This window comes from Panthera pardus, unplaced genomic scaffold, assembly GCF_024362965.1.
Source record: "Panthera pardus isolate Hobbes unplaced genomic scaffold, ASM2436296v1 HiC_scaffold_4, whole genome shotgun sequence".
Taxonomy (NCBI): Eukaryota; Metazoa; Chordata; class Mammalia; order Carnivora; family Felidae; genus Panthera; species Panthera pardus.
The window spans coordinates 9,237,501-9,264,722 of record NW_026526969.1 but is presented as its reverse complement, the minus strand read 5'-3'; the positions used below and the strand labels follow the sequence as shown (position 1 = coordinate 9,264,722).

The 27,222-nt window shown below is 43.9% G+C and overlaps 1 protein-coding gene across 1 annotated transcript in view; it reads left to right on the top strand.

Annotated features, from left to right (window-relative positions):
• The window catches only part of ZKSCAN1 (zinc finger with KRAB and SCAN domains 1), a 66,516-nt gene that overhangs the window by 30,731 nt on the left and 8,563 nt on the right, over positions 1-27,222 (top strand). Inside the window, exons 7-9 of the mRNA XM_053894240.1 lie at positions 11,127-11,606; positions 12,221-12,410; positions 14,763-15,586. Coding sequence (XP_053750215.1) covers positions 11,127-11,606; positions 12,221-12,410; positions 14,763-15,586 — 1,494 coding nt within the window. The remainder of the gene's footprint in view (positions 1-11,126; positions 11,607-12,220; positions 12,411-14,762; positions 15,587-27,222) is intronic.

Here is a 27,222-nt window from a genome sequence, read left to right as displayed (position 1 = left end):
AAGATTATGGCCTGAGCCAAAGTCAGACACAACCGACTGAGCCACCCAGGTGCCCCTGCACACAGTGGCCTGTTTAAACAATCTAATATGGTAGAAATGATGCTGTGTAACTTCCAAGGCTGGGCTCTAAACACCTGCAAGTTCCACCCTGACTTCTTAAAATGCTCCTCTTGGGGAAGCCAGCAGTCATGTCACGAGGAAGCCCGAGCAGCCATGCGGAGGCACTCACACGGAGGAGCACGGAGCCCCCAGGCCAACATCCCAGCTGAGCTTCCAGTCTGTAGGCCAGCCCCAACCACCAGCCATCCCGGTCCCTTAGGACACCACAGGAAGCAGAAGAACCCAGCCAATTCACAGATTTGTGAGATCAAATGAGAAATGATAACTGTTGTGTTAAGTCACTAAGTTTTGAAGTAGTTTTTAATGCAGCAATAAAGAAGTGAAACCAAGTGCTTAACAGTACCTTGCCCATAGTAAGTACTCTAAGGAGGTGTATGGAGGGGATGGTAATGGTAAATGTTGTGAAAGGGTTTGACATTAAGGGAAAAACTAACAGGAGTATGAAGCAAGCTGTATGAAGGTATTAAAGGTGTTCTCCACATTCCTAGGGGCTCCCCCACCTCTTCAAAACAGCACAAGATGATACAGGAAGTGGCCATCCTTACACTGAACTTTTCTATCATTTCCATTCATTGATCTTAGTTCTGAATTCCGGGGTCCCCTAAGACAAATTTCTTTTGGAAATGACAACTCTTTGTATTTGAAAACTACGACTACTTTGTCCCTCATTCTCCCCTCCTCTTCTCCTACCTAAAGTAAGGAAGGAAAAATTCTTCAGATTCTCTCTGGTCACATTAGGTATGGTGTTCAGACCTCACACCCTCCGATTTGTTCATTTCTGGATGACCACTGGCTTTTGGTGCCTGTAACAGGTGGTGTCGAGAACCCACCCATCTTAGATGTCTGACCAATGCATGTGCGAAGGAATGAATGAAACAAGACTGACCATGGGATAACTGTTGACACTGGCCAGTTGGTACATGAAGGCCCACTGTCATCCTCTCTACTTTTGTCTTTGAAAATTAAATTTTTTAAATGATCCTAGAAAAATAGGGGGAAACATAGTCATGTTTCTGTGAAGTTATGGTGCATTTAATCAGGGATTTCGTGTTCGGGGATGTTGCTGTCCTTCAGTATGTGTACCTTTTGAGGAATCAGGCAAAAGCAAAATCAATGGGGGCTGGGAAGGGGGTGCCGAAAGAAACATTGAGAATCAAGCCTGAAATCTGCAGGAGCAGCGGGAGAAAAAGGTAGGCAGAAACTTCTTTAACCAGTCCTGCAGCATCAGGAGCACTTAGAGGGCAACCTCCGAGATTTCTGCTCAGGAAATTTAGAATCCGCAAAAGCCCCAAAGGCACGGCGACTTAGATTGATGCCACCGTGACCCAGGTCCGAGACTGATCACTGAATCTCTGACTTCGTGGGCCAAGCGTGCGGGTCCGTGTCCATAAACGTGGGCCGCGTTCTCACGAGACGACGGGCTCAGGTCTCGGGCGAACGGATTCTGAAGTCCACGAAGGGACCGAGGTCGTTTCGCCGAGCCCGCGCCTCTCCCTGGACCGGGACTACGGAGATTGGGTGCGAGAACCCGGGAAGCCTTCACCTGGCTGGCACTTCCTTGGTTTAAAAGGAGGGGGGGGTGGGGGGGAGGGGAGTGGCGGCTGGGGAACGAGGTTCCTGCTAGTTCACGTAGTGGAGCGACCTCGCCCGTCCCCAAGACGCCAAAACCCCCGACTAACCAAGACACCGAGAGGCAGAGACGACCTCCCCCCGGTCCTAGAGGGACCGCTACGGCCCCGGACAACTCCCGCGGGGGGGCGGGGTTCTGACGAACTTCCGGCTGCGCCGGCCGCGGGGTGCGTCGAGGCACCAGCGCTTCGAGCGGCCCCAAATCCGGTGAGTTTTGGATTCCTGGTTCGCGTAGCTGCGGGAGAGGGAACCTTGGGTGAAAGGGTTCGGAGAGGGAAGAGGGGTTGAGCAGCTGTGGCCTCTGGAGAACCCCCCCAGACCGCTCCTGGGAGGGCTGTGGGGAGGAGCTCCGTGCTCCTACCCAGCTAAGCTGGTGGAGGCTCGTCCTCGCCTTTTCCTGCCCTCCCCGGCGGTTTCTCAGATAAACTGCTTCTTTCGCGTTCCAGAGCAGATTTTCTGTGCTCTCCCTGAGACAGGCCCTTAGTCCGTCGGACCCGGACTGCCTTCTCTTTTTTCCTTGCTCTTAACAGTAAGTCCGAACTCGGGGCTAATTGATGAGAACATGTCTGAGGGGTTTGGGGACCTGCGGTGGGAAATCGAGCCTCTTTAGAAGTCCCGGGTAGCTATTGATCCAAGAGAGGGAATAGTTCCGTTGGGCTTTGTTCAGATTAGAAAGCACATACACAATAAGGATCTGCTCGAGTTTGGAAACACATTTCTAGGTTATTTATAAATAGTTCCTCGAGAGGAAGGCGATCTGGTGGGTGACGTCCTTGGAAACCTATGTTATATAAAGGAAGAGTTGAAAGAACTGTGAAGGAAGGAGTCAAGAGGCAAAGCAATTGTTTTCAGGGATTGGGGAGCTGCTATGCAGAAAGTACTGTACAGTAGGATTCCGTGCCTCAAGAATTAACCAAATTTGCCTGCCTGCGAGTTTTCAGGTACACAATGTGTGTGTTAAAAGCATTCTAGCAATAGTTGGTAAGTACCATTAAATTGTTACCATCTATTTTAATTTGGTTTATTTATGCCTCATCTTGTTCCGGAATGGGTTTGGGGCACTTCTATAAGAGAGTATAAGTTTTGGGAAATTGGCGTAAAAGAGGGGGAAAAAACCACCTGGGAACAAGAACAGTTCCCTTCTGGTTATAGTAGACCATAAACTTTTGCTTGATGAGCCTCTTGTGCTACACATTCTAGATAGTCTAAAGAAAGTAGTTCACTGTGGTTGAAGACAATCTGAATTAGTAATGAAACCTCCTCTTTTCTACCCACATGCTTTTTTTATTTTATAAATACTGTATTAAGAAAAACTCAGAAGCCAGGGCACCTGGCTGGCTCAGCCAGTGTAGCACGGGACTCTTGATCTCAGGGTTGTGAGTTCAATCCCCACATTGGGCATAGAGCTTATGATAGATAGATAGATAGATAGATAGATACGCAGGCATAGAGTTTACAATAAATAAATAGATTAATTAATTAATTAAAAAGAAAAATTCAGAAGCCATGACCTAGAGGGCATCCCGAGATGAAACTTTAGGCAAACTCAGCATGACCAAATGTGAAATAACTGGCTTTGCTCAAGGGAAAAAAAAAATTACAACAGAGCATTACCAGGTTTTTAAAAAGTCTTTGCTAGTCCAATAGATGGAAGCATTTCATTGCAGCTTTAATTTCCATTTATTCTGTTGTAAATAAGGTGAAGCATCTTTTCATGGATTTATTACTAAGCTGAGATTTGAAAGACAAAAAGAAGTTTGTCTGAGAATTGGGCATTATCAGTGCATTGGGAATGAGCAGGGAAGCAATGAGACAGAATGAAGAGGCAGAGGCCACATTGTGACTTTTGTCTGCCATACAGAGAAGTTAATAAAATGGTTGTAAAGAGCAGGGTCATATGTGCAGATCTGTATTCTAAACCTCTGCTGGTACTAGACTTTTAATGCGTGAAACTTGATTTTTAGAGGAGGCATCGTCAGGGGTCAAGGGCAGGCTGCCGCAAGATGGGGCACTTTAACTTTAGCACAAACATTATTTTGAGTTAAAAGCAATTGAAACCCAGCAGATTCAGGAAAGGCTCTTTACCTTCCCCCTCAAGTGCCTGCCTACACCAGGAAGAGAGCTATTAATGAGATTGCTCTTTACCTAAGAAACCTGCATAATAGGGCACCGTTTGTTTTCCTAACATCTCCTCTCACCTCTCTTTTGGTCTTCCTCATCTTTGTATCCTCAGACCCCTTTCCTTAGCTCAGGTTGTTATTTAAGGCTCCATGTTGCCTTACTGCCTTTGGGATTTCATATCTATGTGGGTTCCCTGTACACACAAAACTAAATTTGATGGGGGCACCTGGGTGGCTCAGTCGGTTAAGCAGCCGACTTCGGCTCAGGTCATGATCTCACGGTCCGTGAGTTCGAGCCCCGCGTCGGGCTCTGTGCCGACAGCTCAGAGCCTGGAGCCTGTTTCAGATTCTGTGTCTCCCTCTCTCTGACCCTCCCCCATTCATGCTCTGTCTCTCTCTGTCTCAAAAATAAATAAATATTTAAAAAAACACACAAAAAAACTAAATTTGATGTTCTCCTGTTAAAAAAATTTTTTTTGAGGTAAGCTCTACACCCATCATGGGGCTCAAACTCACATCCCCGAGATCCTCTTCCTACTGAGCCAGCCAAGTGCCCCTCGATTTTTCTTTAAACAAACACACAAACACGCCTCTGCTGGTAGCCTTTGAGCCTGTGGAATTGGAGTTGCCAAACTGGAAAATGGCCTGTGCAGTTTCAAAGGAGGAAAAGACTGTTGTAACATCAACTAGTCAAAAGTGTTTGATGTGGGGAATAAGTTTAAGAATTCTCTATGCTTGCACCAATGGGTTAGCAAGGCTTAGGGTGGAAAGCCACCAGAGGGGGAAAGTGCCCAAAGCCAGTCATTAAGTAAGACAAAGCATAGAGGCAGAAAGCCCTGGGTGAAAGAGTCTAAAGTTAGCTGTGCTGAAGAGTGCCTTGTTAACCCTGAGGTTGCAAGCTCAAGCAATCTTAAACTTTGGAGATAACAGCTAATTGGCTAAATCACCTACAGAAAAACATTTTCCATCTGCTGCCAGTATATCATTGTGCTTTGATCTCAACTTCAAAACGCAGCTTGCCCCCCAAACCCTTTGCTTCTTACACAAGTTAATGGTCACTATCTGATCATTTCCTTCCGCACGTTTACCACATATGTAAAATCTTGAGAGCTCGATAAATACAGAGGTGAAACCCCTGTTCTGGGCTCTTGTCTCTTCCCTGACATTAGCCTCTCGTATTCATTTCTGTGTCTGCTCTCTTGCTGGACAAGAGAGCTCCAGACTCAAAAGTCTGTGACAGTTTGATAAAAGTAAAAGTAAGCTTTGTGATATGTTTAAAATAGATCTGCTAGAAACTTTATTTCATTAAGCCAATATTCTAATAATTGTTGAATGAGAGTCAGAAATTAATTATTGCTCCTAGAGACAAAGCAGGTACCTTTTATTTATTTATTTTTAATTTTTTTTTTTTAACATTTTTATTTATTTTTGAGACAGAGAGAGACAGAGCATGAACGGGGGGAGGGCCAGAGAGAGAGGGAGACACAGAATCGGAAGCAGGCTCCAGGCTCTGAGCTGTCAGCACAGAGCCTGATGCGGGGCTCGAACTCACGGACCGTGAGATCGTGACCCGAGCGAAGTCGGACGCTCAACCGACTGAGCCACCCAGGCGCCCCAAAGCAGGTACCTTTTAAAAAGAAATCATAAAAAGGCTTCATAACTTTTTAAACGTATCTAAGAATGGTCTGCTTCAACATCATAAGTATTAAAGTTAACAGCTGTGCTTCTCCCCCCCCCCATATTTTTAATTTAAATGTTTTATTTTAAAGTAATCTCTATACCCATCATGGGGCTTGAACTCACAACCCCAAGATCAAGAGTCACATGCTGCACTGACTGAGCCAGCCAGGTGTCCCTTAAATGTTTTTAGAACAGTTTTAGATCTATAGAAAAGCTCAAAGATAGTACAGAATTCCCATGTACCTTTTCTCCAGTTATTGTTAACCCCTTGCATTACTGGGTACATTTGTCACAACTGAGGAACCAACACTGATATATTACTATTAATTAAGCTCCGCACTTTATTTGAAGGTCACTAGTTTTTCCCTAATGTCCTTTTTCTGTCCCAGGATCCCATCTAGGGTACCGCATTATATTAGCCTTCAAGTCTACTTAATGTCCTCTGGTCAGTGACAATTTCTCAGGCTTTCCTCGTTTTCAATGATCTTGACAGTTTTGAGAAGTACAGGTCAGGTGTTTTATAGAAAGTCTCTCAATCCAGATTTGGAGGAGGAAGGCCAGAGAGGTGATGTGCCCTTGTCATCATTTTCAGGTGCACTTACCACTGGTGATGTTAACCTTGGTGATCCGACTGAGCTAGTGTTTGCCTGGTTTCTGCATGGTAGTACTTCCCTTCAGCCCCTTTCCGTATTTTTCTCGCGGAAGCAAGTCCCTAAGTGCAGCCCACACTCAGGGGGTGAAGAATTAAGTCTCCCTTCTTGACAGGAGTATCTACATACATAAATTGGCATAATTCTGGGTGGGAGGTTTGTCTCTTCTCTGTTTATTCAGTCACTTTTTTTTTTTTTTTTTAAAAACATTGTATGGATTCACAGATACTTATTTCACATTTCAGGTTATAATCCACTACTGTATTTTGTTGCTCAGATTGTTTTAGTTGTAGCTATTGAGAGCTTCCCCCCCACTCAAGTTGGCCTCCGTGTCCCTTTAACATGCCCCATTGTTTTGTTTTTTAACTTTGTGTCACTATAGGATGCTCCAGGCTCATTTTGTATGCTCCCCAACCTAGAATCAGCCATTTTTCCATTTTCTAGTTCTTTTTATTGGAGAAACCAAAATCTGGGCTCTGGGTATGCTAATTGCAGGATGTCATTGCTTCTAAACCTTCACAGCAGACAGAACTAGGAAATCAATGTCTGCATACTAACTCGTGTACACACACTTACTAATTCTGTATTCACCTGTATCTGTAAACTAAGTATGAATTGATGCTGCCATATTTTTTTAGCTTAAATTTGTACTGATAATTAAAATTTTTTTAATGTTTATTTATATTTTTAATGTTTATTTCTGAGACAGAGGGAGACAGAGCATGAGTGGGGGAGGGGCAGAGAGAGAGGGAGACACAGAATCAGGAGCAGGCTCCAGGCTCTGAGCTGTCAGCACAGAGCCCGACACAGGGCTCGAACTCATGAATGGTGAGATTATGACCTGAGCCGAAGTGAGACACTTAACTAAGCCACCCAGACACCCCTGTACTGATATTTTTTTTAAGCCTGATTTTACAGCTTTTATTCCATGAGTACACCCAAAGATCCATATATCACATTCATTCTTCCCACAGATATTTGAGTACCTGCAAAATACCAGGTGTATTGTAGATGTTTGGAATATAGCAGTGAAGAAAACGGATGAAAGTCTCTGCCCTCAGGAATTGGTATTCAAGAAGGAAACAGGCGGTTTAAAAAAAAAAAAAAAAGGTAAAATATATAGTATATGTATGGAGGTAAGTGATGTGGAGGAGAGTAAATTAGCATAAGGAGTTCTGGGGTGAGCAAGAGTTGTGTGCAGTTTAAAATATGGGGTCAGGGATGCCTTGGCGAGAACATAGTACAGACCTGAAGAAGCCAGCCATATATAATCTGGAGGAAGCATTCGGCAGAGGGAACGCCATGCTCTGAGGGGGGAAGCTTGCCTCACATGTTCAAGGGACCATGTGGTTGGGGTCAATGAACAAGAGAGAAGTAGAAGATGAAGTCAGACGGGCAACAGAGCTGAGACCTCATGAGGCCTTGCCGGCCATTGTGATGACCTTGCCCTTTACTCTAGGAGACACTGCCTCGAAAGGCGTGAGCAGAAGAATGGTATGACCTGACTTGTATGTTAACAGGGTTGCTCTGGCTGCTTGTTGGCACTAGACCCAGGGGCAGGGGTGGAAGCACTTAGGAGGCTCTTGCAATACTCCAGGCAAGTAGGGGAGGGGCTGGGATGCACTACTGGAGGTAGTGCGAATTGGTTGAACATTGGATCTTTTGGACGTAGAGCTCACAGGATTCGCTTATGAATTATATGTAGAATGAGAAGGAGTCTGGGATAACCAGGTTTTTTGTTCCAAGAAAACAGAATGATGGAGTCGCCATTAACCGTCAAGTAGGTAGTTGGTCACATGAGTCTAGAGTTCAAAAGAGAGCTCTGGGCTGGAGATTAATTGGTGGTTGGGAGTACGTGGATGGTAATTAGAGCCATGTGACTGGATGAAATCTCTGGGGAGAATGAATGCAGCAGGGATGAAGTGGTCCAAGCGCCTATCCCTCCACTCATTTGAGGTCTTGCAAAGACACGGATTTGAGTTGTGGGCAGCATCCAAGGGAAACTTTTTCTTCTTAAGAATTTTTTTTTTGTTTTTAACATAATCTCCACATACAATGTGGGTCTCAAGCTCACAACCCCGAGGTCAAGAGTTGCATGCTCTACCAGCAGAGCCAACGAGGCACTCCACCTTTTTTTTCTTTAAATGTACTATGTACATGCTTTGCAGAGGTAGTTATGTGATCTGTGAGATTGGATATGCCATTCTGGGAACAGATCCACATGAATCTGATACAGGTCACTTCCTGTTGAATGCCACCTGTGCTAAGTAATTCCTCCCTTGTGCCTTGCTGAGTTTCCCAGGCTTGATCCCAGAAGCTGAGCAACCCAAACAGATTCCAGTGTCTTTCCTATTCTAGGTATGCACTTCTGTGAGTGGAGTGTGAAATTTTGTAACCAGTTACGAGAAGGTATTTCAGCACTGCAGAGATCTACTTTTAAGCATTTCAAATGAATGCTCCCAGCACTATTCCATCTGTTATTTTAAGGTCATTTTAGTCTTTGTGCTAGTGCCTTTATTTAGGAAACTAGATGGTGTGCTTCTCTCCTGGCTGTTTTCAAGTTATTCTGAACTTGGGAACTCCAGAAGCGTATTGGATGTGCAGAGCAGTGTGAGGGAGTACGTGCTGCTGATTTGGGTCCACCCTGTCAAGACACCTGTTGATATCTCTCCTAGGATGCTTCAGATTTGGGGTACAGTGGAGAGGAATCCCAAGTACCGGCATCCCTAGAAGTCTCAACTAATTAGTAGCTGATAATTATTGAAATTTTCATAAAAAGTTATTTATTGAGGTTCTAGTCGTAGGATCCCATTTTATATTTTTTAGAATTACTAGAATTAAAAATAAATAAAAAATAAAATTATCAGAATTGGTCACAAAAATCAGTGGAGAGCAGTCATAGAAAATGTATGTTTTTAATGTGTGTTTATTAAATGTGTGAAAGTAAATACTTAAGTAACATACTAGGGACACCTGGCTGACTTAGCTGGAGCGTGCAACTTGATCTCAGGGTTATGAGTTCGAGCCCCACGTTGGGGGTAGGGATTAGTAAAATAAAAAACTTAAAAAAACAAAAGCTGTTGACATAGATGTGCATTTGTTGGGGGCGTTCTGCATGGTCTGTGATTGCTTTTTTGTTTGTTTGTTTGTTTGTTTGTTTGTTTGTTTGTTTGGAAGTCCATGAAGTTGTTGGATTAGTAGTAAAACCAATTTGGTTTGTCCTTAAAGATTTTCTGATATAAAAGTAATAATACCCATTGTAGAAAATTTAGAAAATGAAAAAAAGAATTTAAAAATTGCATTCATCTATAACCCAGCAATATCACTGTTTGTGTTTTATCCTTTTTCCTTTGTTGTGATTATGGGGATGTATGTGAGACTTGCCACTTAGAGTGACATCAGGCCAGAGGTGGATGTGCATGTCAGCCATCAGCATACTCAAGTTTTTATTTTCGTTTTTATTTTTTTCATACCGAAGTTTTCAAATGCCTTAGATTTAGGTTATCTTTGACGCCTCTATTTTCTCATCTTCTGCAAGCTATTTGTACATCCTTTTTATGGTCTCTATCCTTGTTACCATTATCATTTCATGTAACAAAAACCTGTGTAGATTTTTATCCGTTTGGCTCTTCACTGAGACTGCTGGAGTTGTCCTGCTCTCAGTTGTCCAAACCCAGAATGGGACGTCTACATGACCTGACAGATGCTGCCTAAAGTTTGGAAACATGCTTAGGAAAGCCAGTCACAAGCATGTAAGATTAATTCATGCAGGTTTCTTTCAGAGTATACTTCATGAATGCCACTAATTGTATAGTCTGATTCTGTTGTCTGTTTACTCCTATACTTTCCATCTCCCCCACAGACTTGAAAGCCCTGTGGGGGTGAGAGCACATCTGTCTTACTCATCACTGCAGTCCCAGCTCAAAGCCCGTGGAAGGTATTCAAGTCAATGCTGAGTGAAGGGACTTCATTTTTTGGGCAAGTGAGGGAAAAAGAAGTAATTATATTTACTACAGATGTTTTTGGTGTTCTAATGTATCGACTGACACATAATTAGAATATTTAGTATTTAAAAGAAAAATAAGCATTTTTTTGTATCATTTGCTATGACTTAGTTTTTACCTATTCTCAACAATACATAGCTCATCAAAATAAATACCTCTGTAAGAATATAGGTTACTTTTAGTTTAATTTGTCATTCACTTGTCTTTTTTAAGTAGGCTCTACGCCCAACATGGGGCCCGAAGTCATGACCCTGAGACCAAGAGTCACATGCTCCACTGGCTGAGCCATCCAGGTGCCCTTGACTAACAAGTTTTTAATGTTGAATCTCAAAGTCTTAGATTTAGACAGGCTGCAGTTGGCCTGTAGGTATCCTGTTGAAATCTCAGGAGTTGTAAGATTCTGAAACAGGTCTTAGAGCCAAGTTAATTTAAATTTAATTTTAGGGGTCCCTGGGTGGCTCAGTTGGTTGAGCATCCCACTGTTGATCTCAGCTGAGCTAACACATGATCCCAGTGTTGTGGGATCCAGCCCCACATTGGGCTCCACACTGAGCATGGAGCCTGCTTGAGATTCTCTCTCCCTCTGTTCCTCTCCCCACTGTGTTCAGTGTCTCTCTCTCTCTCTCTCTCTCTCTCTCTCAAATTAAAAAAAAAATTATGTACAAATTAAAATTTTAAAAAATAATAAATTTAATTTTAAAATTATGCCATAGTGTACTTTTTATCAGAGTGGAGACAGTAAAATTGAAGTAGGATATCCTGAGCTGACTCTTGAATGATTTTGGACAATTATTTTTGTGTGATAGTTCTGTGGTGGCCATAATTTCCACAATTTGTTGTGCTGACAGTGTGGCTGTAAAGACCTAAAAAGCATCCTTTTTTTCTTTTTGTAATTTATGGTAACCATATTTTCTCAGGTTTAACGTGTAGCCCTAAAGATCCAGAAACCCAAAGGAACCACTATTCCTGCTCCACACAGTCCCATCCGTAGTGAGGCTGTTTCTGGAATCTGTGCGATGACCAAGGTTTTAGGCATGGCTGCAGTTCGGGTTCCTCGGCCTCCACGGGAGAGGGGGCCTGTGGTGGTTAAAGATGAGGAAGAGGAAGGGAAGTGCCTTCCTAGCCTGGAGGTGTTCCGCCAGCGCTTCCGGCAGTTTGGGTACCATGACACACCTGGCCCCCGGGAGGCCCTGAGCCAGCTCCGGGTGCTCTGCTGTGAGTGGCTGAGGCCCGAGATCCACACCAAGGAGCAGATCCTGGAGCTGCTGGTGCTGGAGCAGTTCCTGAGCATCCTGCCCCAGGAGCTCCAGGCCTGGGTGCAGGAGCACTGCCCGGAGAGCGCTGAAGAGGCCGTCACTCTCCTAGAAGATCTGGAGCGAGAACTGGACGAGCCAGGGCAGCAGGTAGGCTGGGGAGACCTTTTCTGCCATGAGATTGAGAGCATAGCATTCGGGGCAGGCTGGGTTTGTCCATCCAATGAGACTAGCTGAATGGAAGTTTCTGCTGACTTACACTGTGTTTCCTCCTGTATTTCTTCTACCATCCAGTATTGATCTTTAGCTATGGGAGTTGAATGAGATGGATGGGTTTCCTTTTTTTTTCCCTTAGAGGTTGTACGTTAGCTCTCCTGGTGTTCTTTCATTCTGCAGTTGACCCTTGAACCACACAGAGGTTAGGGGTGTCAGCCCCGCCTCCCCAGGACATGTGCATTTGAGGATCCCAATATAACTTTGGATTCCCCTGAAACTTCTAAATAGTCTACTGTTGACCAGAAGCCTTACCAATAACATAAATGGTCAATTAACACTTACTTTGTATGTTATATGTATTCTATGCTACATTCTTGTAGTAAAGTAAGCTAGAGAAAGGAAAGCCTTAAGAAAATCATAAGAGACACATTTACTATATTGTATGTCTCAAAAAAGAGATGCGTGTTTAAGTGGACCTGGGTAGTTCAGACCCATTGTAGTTCCAAGGTGAGCTGTGCATAAACTCCATCATTCCTCATTGTCTCTAGGCCTCACCGCCTCCAAATGAGCAGAAACAGATGTGGGAGAAGAGGTCCTCTTCAGGAACGGCAAAGTTTCCAAGCAGTGTGCAGCCCCAGTCTGTGGAGACCAGTCACAGATGCGAAGCTTGGGAGCCCTTGTACATTCAGGAGACTGGGGAAGAGCAGGATTTCACTCCAGAGCTGAAACAGAGTCAAGGTAGGGGCTGTCTGTCATGCCACCTGCTTGGTGCCCCGGGCCTTTGTGGTGAAAGAAACAGAATAATTCTAATCCCCGGTTGCAAGGCAGTGCCCTACACTGACTTGCCTGGTCTGGCTGCAGAGGCAGAATGAGTGCCTGAGTGCCTTTCATCCCTAGGTGCATCTCAGCCAGAGTCCTAGCAAGGGAACATGACATCCTCTTCTCTTGAAAGGGTGGGTTGAAGTGAGTTTAAAAAAGGGACTGTTCGGGGCGCCTGGGTGGCGCAGTCGGTTAAGCGTCCGACTTCAGCCAGGTCACGATCTCGCGGTCCGTGAGTTCGAGCCCCGCGTCAGGCTCTGGGCTGATGGCTCGGAGCCTGGAGCCTGTTTCCGATTCTGTGTCTCTCTCTCTCTCTGCCCCTCCCCTGTTCATGCTCTGTCTCTCTCTGTCCCAAAAATAAATAAAAAACGTTGAAAAAAAAAATTAAAAAAAAAAAAAAGGGGGACTGTTCGGGGCCCCTGGGTGGCTCAGTCTGTCCCCCACTCTTGATTTTAGCTCAGGTCATGATTTCATGATTCATGGGATCAGGCCCCACGTTGGACTCTGTGGTGGCAGTGAGGAGCCTGCTTGGGATTCTCTCTCTCTGCCTCTCCCCAGTAGTGCTTTCTCTCCCTCTCTCCCTCTCTCTCTCTCTCTCTCTCTCTCTTTCAAAATAAATAAACATTTTAAAAATGTAAAAAAGGAGACTGTTCACAGAGGTGTGACAGGTTGAATGAACCAGTAAGAGATGATGCTTGTTTATTTGTTAATATTGTTAATAATTGGGTGAACCTGTTAACGTCAGCATTGGATTATGCAGAAATGGTCCCTGGTAAATTCTTTTCAGCTTCCAGTTCATAAGGCTATTTAAAATTTTTAGCTTAGAGGCACGTGGGTGGCTCATTTGGTTAAGCATCTGACTCTTGATTTCAGCTCAGGTCATGGTCTCACACTTCATGAGATCGAGCCCTGCATCAGGCTCTGTGCTAATAGCATGGAGCTTGCTTGGGATTCTTTCCCTCTCTCTCTCTGCCTCTCTCTCAAAATAAGTAAATAAACTTAAAAAAAAATTTTTTAGCTTATGTATTAAGTTACTTATTTCCTACACATAGTACATGGCAACTTTAGGGAAAATCTGTACATGTAGCCAAGTGTGACTGCTCATCACAGAGAATGAAAGGGACTTTTATCTACTGCTGCTGGGGTCCCCAGCAGACAGGAAGTAGGGGGTGAACGTGGAAGGAAATAGATGGGTTGAGTGGAGAGAGAGAGCCAGGGACCAGGGAAGGGGCTGAGAGGAAAGTACCTTGTTGATTGAGGCTCTTGTACTCACGGAGGGCTGACAGTTCTCAGAGGGAGCCCGTGGTTCAGTGTGGATTTCTCTTAGTCCCCTTTTCCATGTATGTGGACAGATTAGATGGACTTGTAAGTGTTGCTGCCTGGTGCAGTGCTCTAAAGAAGATATATTGCTTCAATATAATTTCAGGAGTATTAACTTTAGAACTAAAAGAATTGTAAGACATAGCCACTGTAGGTTACATGATGAGAGTCAAACTCTAATGGGAAGTTAGCACTTTCATTTAAATGAATAATGAGGGGCGCCTGGGTGGCTCAGTCGGTTGAGCGGCCGACTTCGGCTCAGGTCATGATCTCACGGTCTGTGAGTTCGAGCCCCGCGTCGGGCTCTGTGCTGACAGCTCGGAGCCTGGAGCCTGTTTCAGATTCTGTGTCTCCCTCTCTCTGACCCTCCCCATTCATCCTCTGTCTCTCTCTGTCTCAAAAATAAATAAACGTTAAAAAAAAAATTTTAAAAAAATAAATAAATAAATGAATAATGATCTGGGACTAGAATGATCGAATATGGACCGAATGTCCTCTTTTGTTGCTTTTCCACTTCTGTGAGAAGGTGAGTTTGCCACTAGCCTGGTCTCCTTTATTACCCTTTTTATTTTCCTTAATCAACTTCAACCATTCAGTAATATTTCTTACTTGTTTCTTTCTGCCTGGGCATCACCATCTCCTTTGCTGCTGTCCCAGCAGCCTGGTTTTGCCTTACTGCCCTCTTTATGTGAAGATCTTCTCCTGGCAGAGAAGGCTGTGTACTCGTTATATCCTAACAAGTACTAGTCGCGGCCTTGTGTGAAAGCCTGGTACTGTATACTAGATCTGATGGTGACTTTGTGTATCTGTGATACTGTGACCTCTCACAGAGCGATACTTGGTCACCCTTTAAAACCCATCCACATCATGTGACATTTCAATTTCTCCTTTAACAGTTGCTTCTCAGAACACAACACAACTGACATGTTCTTTTTCTACTTATTGTTTCAGATCATAAATCGAACACCCAGAATGAGGAATCAACAGAGAAGCAGAAAAGTTCTGAAGAATCTCAAGAATTCAAAAGGGATATTATTCCTGTGATTATTGCCAGTAAATGTGAGTCCAGGTTAGAAAGGCAGTGGGTAAACCTTGAAAAGGAAAGAGGAACAAAAACTCCTCTCCTAGACAAAGGTTCTAAGAAAGGCAGAGAATTGGTTCCCACTAAACCTACCCCAGGAGAGAGGCGTTACATTTGTGCCGAGTGCGGAAAGGCCTTTAGTAATAGCTCAAATCTTACTAAACACCGGAGAACACACACTGGGGAGAAACCATATGTGTGCACCAAATGTGGGAAAGCTTTCAGCCACAGTTCAAACCTCACCCTTCATTACAGAACACACTTGGTGGACCGGCCCTATGACTGTAAGTGTGGGAAAGCCTTTGGTCAGAGCTCAGACCTCCTTAAACATCAGCGAATGCACACTGAAGAGGCACCATATCAGTGTAAAGATTGTGGGAAAGCTTTCAGTGGTAAAGGCAGCCTCATTCGACACTACCGGATACACACTGGGGAGAAACCTTACCAGTGTAACGAGTGCGGGAAGAGCTTTAGTCAGCACGCGGGTCTTAGTTCACACCAGAGACTCCACACTGGAGAGAAGCCATATAAATGTAAGGAGTGTGGGAAAGCCTTCAACCATAGCTCAAATTTCAATAAACATCATAGAATCCATACTGGGGAGAAGCCCTATTGGTGTAATCATTGTGGAAAAACCTTCTGTAGTAAGTCCAATCTTTCCAAACATCAGAGGGTCCACACTGGAGAGGGAGAAGTGCTTTAAGTGTTGAGCATGCTCTCTGAGTGGTTTTTGATTTTTCAAGTTTTAGCATACGGATCCTAGGGAGAAGCCTAGTAATTGCGCTATAAACTCTAGTGGTAGATTTTGTTTCACTCAACGTCAAGGGTGCCTGAGGAATGAGTGCTTGGGTGTTGGCACAGTGGGAAGGAGGTGCTGGAGGGCATCAGGGTACTCACTGCCCACTGGCCAGCTCGCTGGGACGGGGTCCCCCACCACACTTTGGGTCTCCTGAACCAGGCCGGCATTGCCTTTTGTATAGTTAAGCTGAGTATATCCAATATAATTAAGGAAGAAACACTGAAACTGTTTAACTGTTTTAACATATATTCAAGAAGTATGATTTGTAAAGAATTGAGCCACCTGAGCACAATTTAATCTGATTTGGAATAAACTTGTAACATCTTGTAATGCCTCAGGACTGTTCAAATAAATGGTATGTCGGTTATTGAACACTATTCTAGAGAGAGGAAACTGTTCCTGCCTGGTTGTAGCTCTTGGAAGATTTGGATTTGAGGTCATTGGAACTTTCAGTGCTTGTGAAGGTGCGTATTGGGAAGTCAGGGTAGAGCAGCTAGAGTACCTTGGGCTGTGTTGCGCTTAATTTTTTTTTCTGCACACTGGACACATTTTTTCATCATTGGAAACATTCATCAGCCTCGTGTGCATTTTGATTGTGTATATATATTCTGCCTCTACCGAAGTCTGAAAATCTGACTCTGAAACTTCCTTCTAAACTCTGCAAGTCAATAATATACAACAGGATTCCTTCTAGCCCATACTGTCTGTTCCCTGACTGTCGTCAGGTGAGATTTTTGCACAGTCTCTGAGCACAAAGAAGCTACTCTCTTACAGCAGGGGGGAAGGGAGATGTGTCTCTTAGGCTGGAGGGTTCTGGGGAATTTGGGGGTTGAGGGTCCTCAGACACACCTACCCAGATGTCCCATGCATCAGGATCTGAATCTTTCCCAATCAGGGCCCAGAATTTTGGCATAAATGACTTGGCAAGGTTTTGCATTTAGCTTTCTTTGGGGTTCTCACCCCCTCACAATAAACTGTGTGCCTGGTTTTCAGGCCAGTCTGCTCTCGCTGCAGATGGGATCACTGATCCCTCCCATGGGTGACTTTAGCTTCCACAACATGCCCTGAAGTGATAGTTGGCTGAGCTAAGCCTATAATTTTCTTTCTTCAAAGCTTGAGAAACTCCACGGTCCTAATAATTGCCACTATCCCGGTAATGTTCAAGTTCTGGGACTATTCCAGAAGCTAACACTTCCCCTTCTACCTGTACCTCATCTCTTGCTAGAACTAGTGAGAATCTTGGTAATTCCATGGTATAGCATGCCAGGGTTATCACTACTGCACTCGTTACCAGGCTCCTCTTACTAACCATCTGACCAGTGAGTGACCTGTCCCAAAGTCTCATCCTGATGGCTCAGTTTCAAGGGCCACTTCCAGCACTGACTGTTAACAGTTTGGATTTCCCAAAAACAGTCTGATACAAGGACTTGAAGGCCTAGAGTTTATTTAGGGAGGTGATTCAAGAAAGCCAGGTGTGAGGGAGCAGGAAGGGAAGGGGGGAGAAAAGCCAATAATGGGCTTCTGTAGGGAACTACAGCTCAAATCTACTGAACAGAACAAGCTAACAAATGGGAGAAACTGGGAATACGGGAGCTCTGCTCGAGTCTCAGTGCCCACCTGTGGTTAGGTGGAGTGCCTGCTTAGCTCTAGGAGAGTGGTTGAATCCTGGTGGGCCAGGAAGAACACTGCCCCCAGGGGGCTTTGAGACTGTCTTGGTCTGAAGATGCTTGTGAGCATGCCGCCCCCCATATCACACAGATAAACTTATAGGACTTACATTTGGATTCTAGATAAATAACATTTGGGGCATACTTCTACTAAAAAATTTATTCAGTGTGTATCTGAAATTCAAATTTCCCCGGGCATCCTGCATCTTACCTGGCAGTCTTACCCCTGGCATTTGTGGGCAGCAGTCCTTCCAACCCTTTGTCTCCCCAAACACGGTGATCTGATGAATCGAGGGGACTCAGTTACACCAATAGAATGTATATATGCTGATGAGGTGTCAGCTTTGTGCATCCCAGGAAACACGTTGTGACTTTATCCATTCTTCTAGAATAATCTCTTAAGGGCTAGCCTGGAATCAGGGCAGCAGCTCTTACAGCCCTTCTCTTTGGTGGAGACTGTCCACTACTAGGAGAGAGAAAGGTGATACCTATCTTGAGATAGGAAATAACACAGTGGTCTCCACATTTCTATGTAATGGCTTAATTTCACCCCAGCTAGTCTACCTACAGTGACTTAAAATATAGTTCAAGTATATGATACAAAGGGCACCTGGGTGGCTGGCGCAGTTGGTTAAACGTCAGGTCATGATCTTACGGTTCATTAATTCAAGCCCTGCATGGGTCTCTGTGCTGACAGCTCAGAGCCTGGAGCCTGCTTCGGATTCTGTGTCTCCCCCTGTCTGCCCCTCCCCCACTCATGCTCTATTGCTCTCTTAAAAATAAACATTAAAAAAAATTAATAAAGTGTATGATACAAAAACATGATTTTAGATGAATAAGCCAATTTTGACTCTAATACTACATTTGTGATATCAGCCAGTACACACATTTCAATCATTTTTTCCAACTTTTTAAAGTTGTAAAATACACAAAATTTACCATGTTACATACCTTAAATACATAACTTATTAAAGGTATATATATATAAACTTTAAATTTATACCAAGCTAATAGAAAATATCTCATTTTAATTTTTAAAATGTGTGATGGTGGGGCGCCTGGGTGGCTTGGTCCGTTAAGCGGCCGACTTCGGCTCGGGTCATGATCTCACGGCCCGTGAGTTCGAGCCCCACGTCGGGCTCTGTGCTGACCGCTCAGAGCCCGGAGCCTGTTTCAGATTCTGTGTCTCCCCCTCTCTCTCTGCCCCTCCCCTGTTCATGCTCTGTCTCTCTCTGTCTCAAAAATAAATAAACGTTAAAAAAAAAAAATTAAAAAAATAAATAAATAAAATGTGTGATGGTGAACATGTGTTTTTCTTATCTTTATTGGCCAGTTGCTTTTCTTTTTGTGAAATGTCTCCTTGTATTCTTTGTCTTGTTTCTGTTGAGTTGTTCGTCTTTGTCTTCTTGATTTATGCAAGCTCTTTATATGTTAAAAACCTTAGGACCTTTTCTGTCATGTGTTAGAATATTTCTAAAAATTTTTTTTTGATAGCAAGTGCGAGCAGGGGAGGGGCAAAGAGAAAGGGAGAGAGAGAATCTCAATCAGGCTCCACACCCAGCACAGAGCCTGACACAGGGCTTGGTCCCATGACCATGAGATCATGACCTGAGTCAAAATCAAGAGTCAGAAGCTTAATCGACTGAGCCACCCACGTGCCCCTCAAATTTTGTATATATACTTTTCATAGTATTTTCCCAGTACTTTATTTTTAATGGCATTTATTTAAATAATAACAAATCAGGGGCTCCTGAGTGGCTCAGTCGGTTAAGCATCCAACTCCTGATTTCCACTCAGGTCGTGATCTCGAGATGAGCGGGATCGAGCCCCAGGGGCTCTGCGCTGATAGGGGGGAGCCTGCTTGAGTTTCTCTCTTTGTCCCTCTCTCTCTGCCCCTCCCCTGCTCACCGTGCGTGTGTGTACAGGTGCCTGCACTCAAACATTTTTAAAGAATGAAGATGGTATTCCAATAAAAGGTAAAGGAAGGAGTATAGTTGTGGAATTAAGAATTTAAGTAAAACTGGATTGGCAGTATGAACATTAACTCATTTCTTTACAATAAGAAAAATTTAATACCTATCTTTTTAAATTTCTGTCCATGAGCAACTACCCAGAAATAACGGGAACCCCGAGATGAATATTTTTCTTTTTCCTTAACCCTCCACCAGTGTTCCTTGGAGAAATAGCTAGTTTTACAAAGAGAAAAATAAGGTGAGCCTGCCAATTTTGTTGTACCAAAAGCTTTCATATTTAATGAGGTTATATTGAAATGACATAAGGATCAACCTAAAATGAGTTCACATTGGCCAAAATAGTGACAATTTGAGCATCAAAGAGAATATTGGCTGAGGTTGATTGTCATATATTTAGTCTAAAAAGCCAGAGTCTACAATGATTAACAAAAATAAAAAAGTTGGTATCAAGTGTTCTAAAAGAATGGTCATTGGAGGGGCACCTGGGTGGCTCAGTCAGTTGGTTATGTGTCTGACTTTACCTCAGGTCATAAACTCAAGATCATAAGTTCAAGCCCCACGTCCTGACAGCCTGGAGCCTGCTTCGGATTCTGTGTGTCTTCTCTGCCCCTCCCTAACTCACCTTCTGTCTGTCTGTCTGTCTGTCTGTCTGTCTGTGTCTCTCAAAAATAAACAGTAAAACTAATAATAATAAAAGAATGGCCATTGGAATCTCTTCCAGAATGAGAAGTAGTTCTGTTGATTCTTGTTATTCAAACACATTGGTATTATGGACTACTTTACAATATTGATGAGGATAGAAATTAATAATTTAAAATAATCGATGAGGAAGTATTTTCTGACTCAAAGGAAACAGCAAAAAGACTGTAAGTTTCAATCTTGGGTTAGGCAAAGCCATGCAAAATAGGCAAATACAAATTTAAGTCTCCTTAAGAACTTCATGGTTTTACTAACATGAAAGAATGGAAGATCCCATAAGGTCCCAAAGTCACTAAAGTTACATTTCTTAGGATCCTGTCAAATTAAAGAATTAGGGTAAAGAAGTGTACCTACTTATTCCCGCGGGAGCTGCAGAATTCTATTAACTCAAAGAAGAATGTGAACACATGTATAACGAATTCAGGGAAGTGAGCTAAATATCACTCCCCTTGATTTCAACAAGTACAGTTTCAGTGGAGATGGGGTTGCCAGATTAAATGCAGGGTGACCTGTTAAATTTGAGTTTCAGGTGAGCAACAAATAATTTTTAATATAATAATAATAATGTCCCATGCAATATCTGGGGCATAGTTTATATATATTTGAGGGCATATTGGAAGGAAACAAAGAATTCCATAAATATTTACTTCCTTATTTGTTAGTTGTTGCACAGTTGTTGTTGAACACCTGCTAAGTGTCAGGCAGTTCTAGATTTTGGAGGATTCCCGTGCCAGATGAGACAGTCAGTGTCCCTGCTCTCAGAGACTGGTGAGGGCTGGAGGAGAGGGAATACTGATAATGAGAAGTAGACAGATACACAAAATAATTCCAGCCACTAATAGTGGAATATTTTTAAATAGATTAGAAATTGTATTTTCAGGGGCGCCTGGGTGGCGCAGTCGGTTAAGCGTCCGACTTCAGCCAGGTCACGATCTCGCAGTCCGTGAGTTCGAGCCCCGCGTCAGGCTCTGGGCTGATGGCTCAGAGCCTGGAGCCTGTTTCCGATTCTGTGTCTCCCTCTCTCTCTCCCCTCCCCCGTTCATGCTCTGTCTCTGTCCCAAAAATAAATAAACGTTGAAAAAAAAAATTAAAAAAAAAAAAAGAAATTGTATTTTCAAGTGTTTTCTGGGTGCATATTTAAGAGGCTTTATGGGGGACAGTTATTTTGTTATTGTTGATTGAAGTATAACATACAAATAGCAAGTGCACAAACCTGAAGTATACACCCCATATATAGTGAGATAAAGTCTTTTATGTATATTCATGCCTCTGATTGCAGATGCAAAAGTTGACTGAAACAAAAAATTAAAATTGTATTCAAAATTCATAAAACTAAAGTATAGAAATTTAAACTCTTTTAGCCTCTGGTATAGATCTAATCACCAATTTATAGGAAATATAAGGGCCTGAAGAACATGTTATAGGACAATGCAGTGAGACAGGTGACTTCAGACAGTGGGAAACTGCAGGATAAATCATCCTTTTTATTAAATCGCAAGGAAGAAAAATAAGATGAAAAGAGAATTCATAGATTAAAAGAAACTTAAGATCCATTGGATCACAATTCAAACAGGATTATAAAAAATGAAAAATTTTGAGGCAATGAGGGAAACTTGATCACTGGCTCCATATATAATATTTTAAAAGTTATTAAATATTTTAGATGTGGTAATGGTATCAGTTATTTTTCCAAGAGTCCTTATATAGGCAATTATACCAAAACATTTACAGATAAACTTATGTCTGGGGTTTGCTTCAAAATAATCAGGAGGAGCATGTGTGGGATTGTAGATGAAATAAGGTCAGTATTTTATTGATAACTGATTAACATAATTTGCTGCAAAAAATTAAATATAAATAAATTTAATTAATACTGGATTTTGTATGAATGCAAGGCTTTAAAATTTTCTCCTGGTTTGGGTTATCATTATAACTATTACTTCATAATTGAGAAAAATATAAACATATAACAAATCTGATCTATGATTAATAAACAAAAAGTTATGTTTATTAGAATTTACCCCACTGAGATTGAGGGAACTGTCTTGCTTTTCTCAATAGATGGGCATTACCTACTACTAGAATAAAGTATTAAATCTGTTCCTACTTTTGCTTTTTCTTTTTAAAATTTTCTTCCTTTTTAAAGCTTTTTTTTTTTTTTAAAGACCAGCATGGGGCTTGAACGCACAACCGCACAACCAGAGATCAAGAGTTGCATACTCTAGAGACTGAGCCAGCCAGGCACCACCCCCTACTTTTGCTTTTATAGACGTAAATATTGGGAAATCCTGCCCACATAGATGAGATGAGTGGCAAAAGGAATATAGTTATAGCAGTGTTGATTTTACATGGCAAAATCACACTGTGATTTACAACAGAAATGGTTTTGTCCTCTCCTTTTACTGGAGGGAAGTTATGGGAAATAGGTTTAAAAATTCTGTATGCTTACACAAATGGGTTAAAAAGGCATAGGGTGGAAAGCCGCCTTAACAGGACCAAAACATCTGAGAACAGCTAATGATATACAGGCCATAATGGAATCTTGAGTAACTTATGGTTCTCAGGATAGCATGCTCCATTTATCTTAGTCCTTAGAAAAGACAGATAACCAGATGCAGGGCCTGCAGGAAATGGCCATCTGTGTGGCACCGAGAGGTTATGTTTGGACCCTAACCTCTAACAACATGTGTCCCTGAGATCTTTTATCTCTCACACACAAGTTAATGATTACTGTTTTACTTTCTGCACGTCCATCACATATCTAAGCTTTCAAGATCCTAATAAATATGGAGAAAGGACCCTTACTCGGGGCTCTTGTCTCCCCATAGACATTAGCCTCTTTAATTCTGCGCCCGCTTTCTTGCTGGACAAGAGAACGCCAGACTCATAGTCTGAGACAGGAAACAATAGGAAACCACTTGAATCACAAAGGATTTGTTCACCTAATCCTTACTGGCAGCAGTATTTCAAGTGAATCCTTTTGCTTGGTACCCCAAAAGGTTTGACACCCCAGATCAATATATCACTGTAAGATTTGGGGGTAAAGAAGCCTAGCTATCTTCTACCAGGAGGGAAGATGACTGTGAAGGAGGGCACCCTGGCCATAGGGATGTTTTCCAAGGGAGCAATTTTAAAGATGTACAGATAGAAAATATAAGACTCTGGGGGCACCTGGGTGGCTCAGTCAGTTAAGCGTCCGACTTCGGCTCAGGTCACGATCTTGCGGTTCGTGAGTTCAAGCCCTGCGTCGGGCTCTGTGCTGATGGCTCAGAGCCTGGAGCCTGTTTCAGATTCTGTGTCTCCCTCTCTCTCTGACCCTCCCCCATTCATGCTCTGTCTCTCTCTGTCTCAAAAATAAATAAACGTTAAAAAAAAAATTAAAAAAAAAAGAAAATGTAAGACTCTGGAAATTGAATCTGTCAAAACTAGCTGTCTACACACACTCTCTGAGAATATTTGTGTTCTCCATCCCCCATCCCTACCTGCCAGTTGCTCATATCCTTGTCTGAAGACTGGTATAGTCTGACACGAAACCCCCCAGTGAGGCCACTAGTGCATGCCCTCCTATTGACTTTTGGGAAGGCTTACCTTTTTACTCCATTTTTTCTCTTTGTTTTAGGTAAAAGCTTTACAAAATTCAGCTACTTTCTTTCCCACCTTGGTGGACGGCTTTGAGAGTCCCTTAGGTGATTCATGGCACTATAGAGATCATGGACTCAGAAGAATAATCATTAAGAGTGTAGCATTTGAGAACTAGCTGAGAATTACCCAAGCGGCTGGGCTCTGGGGCAAATGCCCACGTAAATTACAAATTGACTTCTGAGCCCCAGAGTAATAGAGCTGATTGCATTGAAGGTGCTGGGAGTCTAAGAGCTGTTCCGCTTGGATTGGCATTAGGAGACCTTTTACAGAACAATCCCATTTTGAAGAGACTCCCTCTATTTCCACCCTTCCCTGTTCTGCTTGCCACTGCCTCCTTCCACAGCTCTTGAACTTCTTGTCCCTGAGGTTAGGAGTGGAAGAAAACAGAATGAAGAGATTAAAAACAAAAAAACAAAAAACAGGGGTTGTGTGTGTTTGTTTTGTTTTGGTGGGGGGTGTGGGTGGGTATTGAGTTTACTGAGTGGCTTGGATATGCCAAGTATTTGCTCAAAATCTCACTGTGGTCTAGAAGGACTGGGTATGGGCCCCACCCTTCTCAGGCCACGCACAAGTTATATGCGTTACTAGTGCATTGTTCTGTCCTGCCTCCAGGCCTTTTCCCTGGCTGTTCCCTCTGTCTGTTGCACCTCCCTTCCCCTCCAGGGCCTGCAAACACTTCTGGAAAGTCTCCTTTCCCTAGCACTTATCATGTTTTCCTGGAATTGGTTATTTAAATTATGGCTCTTAGACTGCAAGTCAGTGGAGAGTAAGTTCTGTTGCAATCGCAGAGCTGACCATGGGCACCATAAATACTGGATGTAGTGAAAGCTGGGATCAAATGGGAGGCAGGGCTACAAGGGGAGCCAGGAGGGCCCTCGTTGCGCAGGATATCACAAGGTCTCGTTTTTTGTAAGGATTTGATTCCGGACACTTACAGGGATCCTCCAGTGAAGGCATAAAAGTGAGGGAAACGGGAAGCCTCCCCCTAATTCCTTCAAGCATTTCACACATTTGGTACCTGCAGGGGGGCTTCACCTGTTTTGTTTTCTTCGGATGCATCCATCGGTAACTTCCCCGACTTTTCTCTCCCATCAGCTTGTGCAGGTTTTGTCTTTACGGTAACTCTCTGACGGGCTGCAATGGCTTCTTCAGATTTTAGTAATTTAAAGGGGGCATTTTTACATGAAACAAACACAAAACTTGGTTTTTGAAACATAAACTTGGTTTATTTGGGAATTTAAAATAAAGGTGATTTTTTTTTTTTTTTTTTCCTATTGATGAATCCTTCGAAAGTCTTGCTTTTTGCAGCGGGTCGGCTTGGGACCCCGGTCGCTGGGGCAAGGTGCGCTCTCCCCTGCCCTCGGCAGCTCGTGGGAGACCCCGGCCGCCCCCGCCGCCTGCTCGCGGTCAGCGACACCCGAGCACGCGCTCAGAGGCCGAGGTACGCGGCTCTTCGCCTGGCCCAGCCAACAGGGGGCGCGGCGGCGGGCCGGAAAGCCAGGGCCGGTATGGGCGAGGGCGCCAAACCACCGAGAGGAGAACACCTCCCATGTTCCTAGAGAGAACAAGTGGGCGCGGAGGGGCCTCGGGGGATAGCGTGGGCGGCGAAAAGCGCCGACCCGGAAGCGAAACAGAGAGAACTTCCGTTCTTTGTTCTGTCCCGGTGTGTGGGTCTGTGACAGGGTCAGACACGGCCTGGCCCGTGTCCGGCTCCCCAGATCTCCCGTCCTTGCCCCCAGGGTGAGTCCGTCCGCCCCCGGGGCTCGCGGTGAGACGGAGACTGTGGTCGCCGGGGAAGGGGGTGGTGTCCGCGCCGCTGCGGCCCGCGGGGCCCCCAGGCCCGCCCGGAGCAGGGCGCCGGGACGCGCCGCTCCGTCCCCCGCAGCCGGTCCTGGACTCCGCTTCCCCCGGGGCTTCCTTCCTCCAAACGGGGCCCTGCCAGGACGGGAGGAAAGGGGCTCTGGTTCTGGTTTTGTGACTTTGCCTAGTTGGAGCACTTAAAAGTTCTAGTATGGCTGTAAACGGGTCCCTCTCTTTAGAACAGCTGATGACAGCGCCCCTAACTTGGTAACTCTCCCAGACGCTTTTATTTATTGTTGACGCGGTTGTTCGCGCCAGCGGCAGGGAAAGTCTATTTTTACTTAGACGGGTCTGAGGATCTGAGGAGTTCAACGAAGTATTCGCAGTTAGAACTTGGTCTGGAATGGGGCGAAAGAGCGGAGTGTGCAAACTCAGATCCCGGGAATAATCCTACGGGCGTTCAATAAATCGAGTCTCTTACGGGGAATGGTACAGCTGTGTGTGGCTTCCATTTTCAGTTGTGTTAGATCCCTGATTTGATCGGCTTTTGAAGTGGGATTGAACGCAGAAGGATGTTTACGTTCTGAATGGCATTTGTAGACTCCAGGGGAGGATAAGCAGGATGATGAACCTGAAATCTATGGAATGAGAGGAGCTAAAGGTATTTATCCCCAAGAAGAGAAGTTTGTAGAGAGTGGGCATCAGTGTGGTTTACAAGTGTTTGATCAACAGTTGCCTGGAAAGAAAAGATTCTATTCTTGAAGCTCCATAGGGTACTAGGCCTCTGTGAGGTGAAGGTCCACGGGGATAGATTTTCAGCTCTAGCCGAAGACCTCTGATGGCTGAGCTGTGCAGCCATGAAACAGACTCCCTGCTGAATTTGAGAGTTTCTTGCACGTTAGCTGTCAGAATATTGGGAACTTGAGAAGGTCTTTTCTTTCTTTTCTTTATTTCCTTTCTTTCGTGGGGTTTGAACTCACAACCCTGAGATCAAGAGTTGCATGCTTTACTGACTGAGCCAGCCAGGCAGCCATTTCTTACACTGGGTGGAAGGTTGACCTGGAGAAATTTCAGTTGCCTTTCACCTCTCTAGGGGTTCAACCCAAGTACCAGTTGTAGTCTTAATTATATTGATTAGTATATGTTCTCTCTCTGTCTTTTTTTTTTTCTTCTTTGAGTAGAAATGAAGTTTATGAATATTTAAAAGAAATTTTTTTCCTTAATCACACAGCAGCATTGGCATCAACTAAAGTTAGAATTCCCAGGAACTTGAACAGCGGCTTCCAAATTCCCGGTAATTGCCACTCTAGCAACTAACTCCAAAGAAGGAAGGAAAGATTCCAGCAGGTAAAGCTTTTCATGACTCGTTCTCACTGCCAGGTCATCTTTCTCGGTCCCCAGGAGCAGCTTCAGGGAGAGGTGTTGGCAGCAGAGCAAGGAAGGGCCCTGCCTGGACCTGACGCTGTGGGGGCACAATGGAGATTTTTCTTCCCACGAGAAACACTGTGTACTGATCCAGACACTGGGGACTTGTTCTCAACAATATGCCTTTGAGTTCCAGCTTTGGTTAACCCAGCTGTGACGAGGGAGGCTTACTTTTTTTCCTCTGGAGTCAGAGCCTCTGATTTTCCTTTAAAGAGAGTTTGGACTAAGAGCTGATTAGTTGGAGGGGTCTGCTTATAAACAGTCCTGGAAATTGTAAAGTTGGTTGATAGGAACAAAACATGGCTGGCTCTGAGACAGAGTTGAA